Below are 10,159 nucleotides of genomic sequence, written 5' to 3' on the forward strand. Positions count from 1 at the left end.
AAATAGTACATATAATTATTAGAATATTATATTATGCACGGTTTATGAGATAGTTGTGAGATAGATGGAAATAAGGGCATTTTCGTTATAAAGAATATGAATCGTAAAAATTACATAGTTTGATTTAAGAATTGTGGGTTAGGGTAATTAAATATAAAATCTGTAAATTGGTTTTTATTATTATTAATTTACTTTCACGCGTGGAAGCGCTTGGCGTTTTGGGTAGACTGAGGCATTCAAAAATTTCGTTCCCGGGAGAGACGAAGAGTGGTCTCCCGCGAGTGTCGCACAGGCTCGATGGCATTCTCAAATTTTTCTTCCAAGTTTAGCTGCGATCCCGCTAATTCTGAAACAAACCGAAGCCGACACAAATCACGGAACAAAGGGGTTTTCGTCCTCTTCAACGTGTTAAGCCAATTTTACTTTCTCTGGATGCATTACTCAAAGCCATTTCCTCCTCCTCTAAATCTCGGATCTTCTGGTTTCGGGTGAAGGGGACAAGTCATAAACGAAATTTGAATTTCGTCTATGTTTGGCTTCCATGCAAAATGATGGATCGGATCTTTTTAGGGTTTTGCTCCCTGCTATTGGTGTTTTTTATCCCTGCTGATGGAAAAACCCAAGCTCTTGACGGTAAGTGAAACTCATTGCTTCGATGATTTGATGTTTCTGATCATAATTCTCTTTTATTTTCTCTAGTTCTCGTTTCTCTTCTGTTGTAATGCCGTTGTTTAATTATGCTACTGGATTATATTATGTTCTTACGCCAATATTGTTGCTATCTTGGTGTGATTCTAAAGACTTTGGCGATTCTATTGTGAACAAGATTAAAAAATTATTTTTTAGTGATTTTGAAGATAAATATTCTCAATGTATGGATCTGTTTTAGATGATTTTGTTTTTTTGCAGTTGGATAATCTAGATCACATTTTATTGGGAGGGGTTATATTACACATAATTTAAGAATGAAGTTATGCTGTGGCGATAACTGTTTCTTCTGATGTCCATTATTACCGGTATTGATCATTGAATCTCGTTATAAACAGAAAACACAGTGCTGGAGATCGGGAATGGTTGCATGTACTAGTCAGTAATAGAAGCAAGGGTAAAGTGAATTGTAGCTATTGCATAAAAGAGCTTCTTTGATGTAATAATAAATGAAAAGGGCAAATGGATAGGAGAAAGGAATTGAAATTAAAAGGGAATAATTCTCTGGTAAAAAAAAAAATGATAAGAAAAATTTCGTAGCCTTGTACTAGATGTAACACAAGGATGTGATCTACATTTTGGAGAAAGAATGAAGCACACAAATTCATCTGGAAAAGAAGAAAACAAAACCGGCCAGGAAATTAATAATGAGGCCATGTATCCTGTAACACTTTATCCGGGATAAATGTTATTTTTGTTCATAGTCATTGTAGGTTCTATCTTCAAGTTACCAGTCCCACTTTTTGAGATTTTTACTGGGCAAAATTTTGTGGTTATTCTTTTTACAGTCTCAGCCTTGCAAGTCATGTATAACAGCTTAAATTCTCCTTCTCAATTGACTGGTTGGCGTGCAAGTGGAGGTGATCCCTGTGGTGAAGATTGGAAAGGAATCACATGTTCAGGCTCGTCCGTGACTGAAATGTATTGCCAAATTTGTTACTATCCAATTTTCAGTAGTTTCTACTTTTTATAGGTGCTCTATAGGCATTTCTTCAGTCAATTGCAATGATCAATCTGATAGCAGATTGGTAGATCATGAAGTTCTCTTCTTAATAAAGTTCTCTGTGCAATGAATTCAAATTGTCATATTGAAATATCAGTTTAACAATGTTGCAAAAATTCTGCTTACAAATCTCCATCAAAAGGTCATAGACAAATATAGTAATATATGTTTAAAAATATTTACTTTTTTACAATATTTGTGTGTCATTGGTTTAAAAATACTGCTCTTTTTATTGTATTTATGTCTTATTGAATTTAGAAAATTCTAGCTCTTTGTTATTTGTAATGCATGCTCATATTTCTGCCACTATCCCTTTTTGAATTGGGCATATTTAAAAGGATTTGTTGTGAAGAAAACGAAATTACAAAGGCTTACAACTCCAAGAGAGAAAAACAACTCATTTGGTATGATTGTAATTTGAAAAATCTTTATGATGATGGTGCAAAGGAATTAATGCTTGCCATCCCCAAACCAAACTAAGATTTTTTACTGTAAAGGCAACTAGTGTTATAGATGGGTCGAGGTCCATCCCAAAATAACTTGCTGAAGTTAGGAGGCCGTTTTTCAACTAATAACCACAAGATTTTTTGTGACATTCATCTGTTATTCCCACTGATGCTCCCCTCACATCTAAACAAATGGACAATGGGCCTAAGACATGAACCATACAAACAGGGTACAAATTAATCAGAGCATGAAGTAGGCACAACAAAACAAATGTCCTGCTCTCATGCCATATTAATGTTGGTTTTGGTCCATCACAATAGGACAATGTTAAGACATCCTCTCCAAACTATTACCCACAAGATTTTTCCTGACATTAACCTATATGAGAACGTTCCCTAGCTCTTGTTCTTGTTCACTTTGCATCAAATCAGGCTACTGTCTTGCTGCATGTAATTGTTACTTTACTCTTGTTTTGATTTTTTGTCTGACATAGTTACTGAGATTCATATTTATCTGTCATTATGAGTAGCAAATTATCAGGGCTTGGACTGACTGGATCAATGGGGTATCAGCTCTCAAGCTTGACATCTGTCACTTACTTGTGAGGCCTGGATCTTCAAAACTAGCATGATTAAACCATTATTTTCTAAATTTGTTTCAACTAAAGGAACTGTATTTGTTTAGTACAGTGATTTGAGCAAGAACAACCTGCAGGGTGATATACCATACCAACTTCCTCCAAATGCAATCCATATGTAAGTCATCTCTGGCCACAATATATTTCTCCTCTCTCATCAGCGAAGTTAGTGCATCTGAAGGAATTGCAGGTTGAGGCACTGTGTCCCATTTAGTTAGTGTGACATTTTTTTATCAAATTTCTTTTTCCTGCATTGAATAGTTTTAGAGGATCTTATAGCTGCAGATTAGTTTATAGTCACTGTTGTCAGAGTCCTTATTTTGCAACCAGTTATCTAGCTTTCAAATTCAAGTTAATTATGTTCTAATTATTTGATATTACTGTGCAGAAATCTTGCTCTGAACAGCTTTACTGGTGGCATACCTTATTCAACCTCTCAAATGTCTGATCTTGAGTACCTGTAAGTTGTACCTTTCCTCTGCATATATTGTTTTCTTTGTGTGCTGTTTAATTATTTGTTGCACACTGACTTTTTGAATGAGCACAGAAATCTTGGCAATAACCAGCTCAGTGGTCAGTTGAGTGATATGTTTGGGCAACTTTCTAAACTAAATATGCTGTGAGTTCCTGACCTTGTCAGCTTATGTGTAGCATAAATCTGTAATAATGTTGCTTTTGCTTTCGTTTTTATTTGATTTTCTGGATAGAAATACCTGTATAAGATCAGTTTAACTTTTAAAATGCTGCTTGGATTTACATCCTGCAATTGCTTCTCATCAGTCATCAACGTCAAATCAAAGCATTGAACTGTTTTTGGTAATATGAAGTTTGAAGAAATAGTATAGTAATCAATTTCCTTTTACCCCTAGCATTCTCGGTTTATGGCTGGTATTATGAGGATGATGGTTATTTCCATTTTTTGTTTTGCATCATATTATATGTGCACATGATCTCTTGTATAAGCTTTATGGGTCCATGCTTTTTTCCTATTTGTTTCTTATTGGAGAGGCATAGGAAATGGAGATGCTTAGTGTACTATGAAAGCATGAGCATCAACAATTTTGTTCTTATTCACTACCCTATTTTGTGGAAGCTTTGTATTAGGTCACATGATTGGTTTATTTTTGAGTGGTCCATACGGACTCAATGACCTGAAGCTCTAATTCTGAGGTCTAACTGTGTTTTGAAGTCTATTGAGTGAATTATTTGTCAACTCTTCTGGAATTGACTGAATTACTTTCTTTTATTTCCTAGGATCAGAATCTCTCTAGGGTCTTGTTGAAGTTGACACATTTGACTTCTCTGCTTAGACTTGCTTTAACTGCAAAACTGCTTTCTGCTGTGCATCATCTATTATCTTATTGTGTTTGGTTTGAAGTATTACACATCCACATATATCTTATACATGCCATCTGTCAGCATGATTTTTCTTCTTTTTGGTTGACAATTTTTTATTTATTTTTTTATTTTTAAGAGTTACAAATAAACCCAAACAATTCCTCTTTCTCCCAGTTGCCCCACACTTTACTGTCTTTTTAAGGAAACCTTCTTGATGATTATTTTGGGCAACATTTAATTTTTATTAATAGTTTGTTGAATAACATTCAGGGATCTCTCATTCAACTCCCTGTCAGGTAACCTGCCAAAGAGTTTTGCATCCCTCTCAAGTTTGGAGACCATGTAAGGAGTAAGATGAACACTTAGATAAACCATTGTCATCATCAAGCATTTCTCACCTAACAATGATCATCCTATCTCATGCAGGCGGCTGCAGAACAATCAATTCAAAGGCCCAATAAATGTTCTTGAAAATCTTCCTTTGCAAGAACTGTAAGTTTTTCTCTTCTAAACTGTTTTTGTTATAGGTGTAATCCAGAAACTCATGGGGTTATTTGAAGTTCTTTTTATTCATTAGAGTTGCTAGATTACAACTTGAAACAACTTTGTAAGGTTTGTCTCGCTTCAGGAACGTAGCAGACAACAAATTTAGTGGCTGGATTCCAGATAAAATGAAGAACATAGATGATCTTGAGTGTGTATATCCTTTCCTTTTGAACTTTGTTTTGTTTTCTCATTTTGTTCTAATGAGGATGTGGTGGTAGTTGGATCTTTGCTTGACATGGCCATTATATTTTGTAAGGACTGAAGGAAATGCTTGGTCGGCTGGACCTGCACCACCTGGTAGTGAGCGAGAAAAAGATCACCAGGGTCATACATCCCATGGCCGAATCAGTAAGCAGGCTGCAAAAGGCGGAGTGATTGCTGCAATTGTAGTTTCAGTGTTGGCTTTGGCTGTGATTTTACTTGTCTTGTTTGCCCGTAAATCTTCATCATCACACTCATCGCAGTTTCTTGATGAAGAGAAGATTAGCCAGAACCGACCATTTACTCCTTTAGTCTCCCAAGAGTTAGGTAATGCTTTTCAAATGGTGCTTACCAATGTTATATCCAACCTGGAAAATGCTTCTTGTGGAATTATTGATTTTGGTTTACCTTCTTAATTTACTTACTTCTCTATGTTTTGTTTGGTTTCAATAGTCTTTTAATGTTCTTTTTATGCAGATAAACATAAATAGATTTCTTGTTTTCAATATGGACCCTAATTGTTTCACTTATATTTATTTGTTGCTTTGTGTGCATTTTATCAATAGGAATCAGTAATATAAGCTTACCAAATGACAAAGAGGCTGTGGTTCCTGCAGACGCTGATTCGTCGGAACATTCTGCTTCAATTGATATAAATAGTTTGCCAAAAGCTGATTCACTGAACCTTAAGCCACCTCCTTCTGATCGGCTTAAATCTTTTGAAGACACTGATATTGATAGTAAATTCAATTCCAGTAAAAGCGTAGACTCTGTTGCTGCTACAACTTATTCCTTAGGAGACTTGCAGGAAGCTACAACCAACTTTGCTGAAAGTTGTCTAGTTGGTGAAGGGTCCATTGGATGTGTTTACAAGGCAAAATTTTCAGATGGAAAGGTACAACCTGTAATTAGATGTACCTAATGGAGATACCTGTAGATTGTCAGACTGAAAGCAGTTATGCTCCATCTAACCATAATAATCTCAATATCTTCCATTTTTAACCTTTTCAGGTTTTGGCTGTGAAGAAAATAGATTCTGAAAGTAACCAAGATTTTATAGAAGTGGTTTCCAGCATCTCAAAATTGCGGCATCCAAATATCACTGAAATTCTGGGTTATTGTTCAGAGCGTGGGTATCGGCTGTTGGTCTATGATTTCATGAGGAATGGGTCTCTCTATAATTTTCTGCATCTCTCAGACGATTATAGCAAGCCATTGACATGGAACACTAGAATCAAGATTGCTCTTGGGGTTGCTCGAGCTTTAGAGTAAGCCTAACTTTGTGTTCATTTATTGTTATTTTACTTTCATGATTGTTGTTTTTCCTTACGAGTTGCCTAATTATTTTTTAGTTTGTTATGTTCTTAAGCTTTGTCTCAACTCTATTTCAGGTACCTGCATGAAGGTTGTTCCCCATCTGCTGTGCACACGAATATCAAGTCAGCCAACATCTTGCTTGACACAGAGCTTAAGCCTCACCTCTGCGGTTGTGGTTTTGCAACATTTTTCTCTGAGGTACTCAAGCTAGACTGGTAGGATTTTGTGCTTTTATGCATAATGTCAACAAAAAATTTGCATGGGAATATGACAGTAGAGTGTGGTTCCTAAAATGTTGCTCACCTTAGTTCTTATTAACTGGCATAACTGAGGGAATCCTGGACCTTAAATTATTTTGAGCACTGCTCTGAGCACACTTCTGTATCAGAACTGGCATATCTTGCTTTTCCACTACCACATATTGCCAATGAAAGTTGGGAATCTTTACTCAGGGAGGCTAGAGCGCTTTCTCACATCCCACTTTATACATTGGAAGCTGTTGGATGCTTGTGTGGAGCTTCCATTTGAAAGGAATATCACATAACAACTTGTGAAATGGAAAAAAATGGGATTCTTTCCATGTTCCTGAGAAAATAGATTACGTTGGTAGTGGGTGTAATAAAAGCTTAGTTTTGATTGTTTATTTAGCGAGTGTCTTTGTGTATGTCAGTGTTCTTTAAAAGATGATGTGGAGGGGTACAGTGCTCCTGAGTGCACCAAGCAATCTGCACATACTTCGAAGAGCGATGTTTACAGTTTTGGAGTGGTCATGTTGGAGCTTTTGACAGGTCGGAAGCCTTTTGACAGGTACTGTGATTTTTTATCCTCTCCCTATGCGATATTCTTTCTATGCCATGCCAACCTCATCATTTTGGTCAGATGAAGATATTGTATCTAACTAATTTTTTCCTTGTCAGTTCTAAAGCAAAAGCAGAACAGTATCTTGTCCAGTGGGCCACCCCGCAGCTTCATGACATTGATGCATTGGACAAGATGGTTGACCCTGCTCTCCGTGGACTGTACCCTCCCAAGTCATTGTCCCGATTTGCTGACATAATAGCTCTGTGTGTCCAGGTAGTATCTATTGCAGAATTTGGCTTTATGTTCTTGATTAGTGGGAGTCAGAGATCCACCCTTACGGCATTATCATGAAATTCATAAATATGTGCTCCTGAGTGTTATATCCTGAGAGGAAGTTTACTAACTTCAACCTTGGAACTGCCTCACAACTACAGTTATTTCAGAACTCCACTAGGGTTTACGTTTTAGTGTTAGCATGCTATCCTATGACCTTTCTTATTTATTTTTATTTCTTTGGTTCCCAGGTTGAACCGGAGTTTCGGCCAGCCATGTCTGATGTGGTACAATCACTGGTCAGAAGTCAGCGGGGATGAATAATATGCCGACCAGAAGGTATCCCACTGCAAACATTTGATCAGAAATGCACCGGAGTTATTACTGAAATGTTGTATTCCAAATGTTCACACGGTCAAGCAGTTTAGAATTTTATCACTGATTTATTATTTTTTGTTTTTCTTCTATTTGTTGTATGTACTTGTCAAAAGATCTCAGGATTTTGCTAAACTTAGCCGACTCCAAGCCCAAATGGTTTGTTCAGAGTAAACCACTTGTAACGAGAAGTTCTACTCTGCCGATTTATGGAATGAAGACTCAATTCACTCTTGTTTTGAGCTTGATCTAGCAATGGGTAAATGGAGAACGTCGTATCCAATTTCTGATGTTAAATGCCGTAACCATCCAGGAAAAGGGATAACAGAGAACGAATCCCAGAATTAAAAAGAACCAGTCTTTGAAACGTGCTGTTTCTATTCATGTGGGTGGCGGGTTCCATAAGCCCTCTACATCAGACATTGGTACCATCTAATGGCAGTATAAGATAACTGTCATGTACATACGTAAGGGATATGTATTTATGGATCTCCTGTCCTTGACCAATTAATAAATAGGTTGAGTTAGATCGAATCTCTTAGTTGCCTGGTCAGATTCGATGAGTCTAAGTTTAGGTGCATTAATTTTCAATTTGACTATAATATATGAATTGAATGACTCAAAGATATTTTTATTTTATATTATTTATATCATATATATATATATATATATATATATTCGTTCTAATGTTCGTTAGAGATTTTTTAAAAAATTATTTTTAACAATAAATAATAATATTATAAATATAATGAAGTAAATGATGTTATTATAAATAGGAAGAAAGAATTTTAGTGAAGCTAAGTGTGGTTGGACTCATCCAACCTCTTTTTCCTCTGTATATATAGTTAAAAATAATATATATATATATATATTTGGTATATCTTTGTTGAACTTTAAAAAGGATCATACAAAAGGTATTATTTAAAAAAAGATTAGAAATGGTTTAAATGGGTTTGGTCGTATAGTTTTGGATTCTGATCCTCAACCTACTCAAATCGGAGTAATTTGAAAAGGATAGTCAAATCCAACGTGCCTACCTAGTCTATCATTTGTCCAGTTCCACAGTCTCATGTAAGGGTGACATAAAGTCGAGCCAAACATGAACTTATGTAGGTTTGACTTTGGTTTGATTTGAAAACTACCAATTCTAGCTCAACATTGAGCCTTAAATTGGACTCAAGTTTGAGCTTAAGAATTTTAACCAACTTCAAACTTGAGTTTGAGTTGGGTTCGACCTCCAACCTATATTTAAAATTTTGCAAATAAAACATGTCAAATAAACTATATGTAAGCTCTTCATAAAATTGTGTATAGTTTTGTATAAAATTATGCATAAAACTGATATAAGACTATTGATAATTCAAACACAAAATATCAAATTTATGATTACCCAAATAAAAACTATAAATCAAGTATAAATTTGGATTACAAAGATAAAAATTATGAACCAAATATTAAATTCAAAATTTGTGATTTTTTTGTTCACAATTACAAAACTGAATTGGTTTTAAGAATAAAAACTCATTCCTAAAAAATGAAAAATGAAAGAAAAACTTCATCTTTCAATTCATGCTAGAAAACAATATGCTAAGTATTTGTTCCCTCGAATGCCTTTCACTACTAATTACTTAATGTAATGAAAACTATTAAATTACCAAGATGAGAAATAATTGAAAAATCAGGTAACTGGTAACATTATCTCCACAAACTTCTTCCCAAGTTGCAATCATGAAACAAAAATTTAATAAATAAAATTAAAATATTAACAAAAAATATCATAATGATTAATTTTTCAATATTAGCTTATCTTTTATTTTTCTTGGCACCGTGAAGAACCAAAATCCAATCATTGCCACTATTGATTTTCAGGATTCCATCATAGGTCACATTGTTATGCAACAGATAGAAAAAAGGAGAAGAAAAAGAAAAAAGAAAAGAAACGACTTAGGAGAGGGAGCGAGAGCACACTGAGAAAAAAAGAGGAATAATTAGGGTAGTTGATATTCACACCCTCCCCCCTAACTTTATTTATAGAGTCCAAAAATACCAATATTACCAATATGTCCTTCAACCTAGTAAGAGTGCATAAGAGACAAAAAATATAAACTAACTATATCAATGACACTCCAACATATTCATATCTTCCTACACTCCCTCTCAAGCTAGGAGGTAATGCTTGTAATCCCATCTTGAAATAAATAACAAAAATGTAGTAATAAACTCTTCCATCACGCTTTCCCAAGGATGAGTATGAAATCGAGCACCGACTCTCAAAGGGTAATAATGGGTGATAAATTATAAGCCAAACCAACCTCAAATGATTTTGAACAAAATATAGTGATAATAATCACTCAAGTGGGTAATGCATGTCATTCACAAGATGACAATAAAAACCCAAGGGTACCAATCAAAAGTCACATCGGACTTAAAAATACCCATATATATAAAAGGGACCAACCAAAGCAATGCACCGCAAGGTTGGCCAAATGAGGTAAATGAGAGTCAAATAAAGG

The 10,159-nt window shown here is 35.1% G+C and overlaps 1 protein-coding gene across 2 annotated transcripts; it reads left to right on the forward strand.

Moving 5' to 3' along the window:
* The first annotated feature begins 501 nt into the window (after nt 1-501).
* On the forward strand, nt 502-7,860 carry LOC137936108 (protein STRUBBELIG-RECEPTOR FAMILY 5-like). 2 transcript variants are annotated; one of them, XM_068780660.1, is made up of 16 exons: nt 502-633; nt 1,497-1,629; nt 2,688-2,759; nt 2,848-2,913; nt 3,184-3,255; nt 3,343-3,414; nt 4,404-4,475; nt 4,560-4,625; nt 4,762-4,827; nt 4,936-5,207; nt 5,447-5,775; nt 5,892-6,148; nt 6,272-6,395; nt 6,868-7,004; nt 7,115-7,271; nt 7,523-7,860. In XM_068780660.1, exons 1-16 carry the CDS (start codon nt 549-551, stop codon nt 7,589-7,591), a joined length of 2,049 nt encoding a protein of 682 aa, XP_068636761.1. In that variant the 5' UTR covers nt 502-548; the 3' UTR covers nt 7,592-7,860. The 2 variants fall into 2 exon arrangements, with proteins under 2 accessions (XP_068636761.1, XP_068636762.1); XM_068780661.1 differs by having other exon boundaries at nt 5,498-5,775.
* The last annotated feature ends 2,299 nt before the right edge of the window (nt 7,861-10,159 follow it).

Source organism: Aristolochia californica, unplaced genomic scaffold (assembly GCF_029961685.1).
Source record: "Aristolochia californica isolate CCGP_79_NKW_82.1479 unplaced genomic scaffold, dmAriCali1.0.hap1 SCAF_7, whole genome shotgun sequence".
NCBI lineage: Eukaryota > Viridiplantae > Streptophyta > Magnoliopsida > Piperales > Aristolochiaceae > Aristolochia > Aristolochia californica.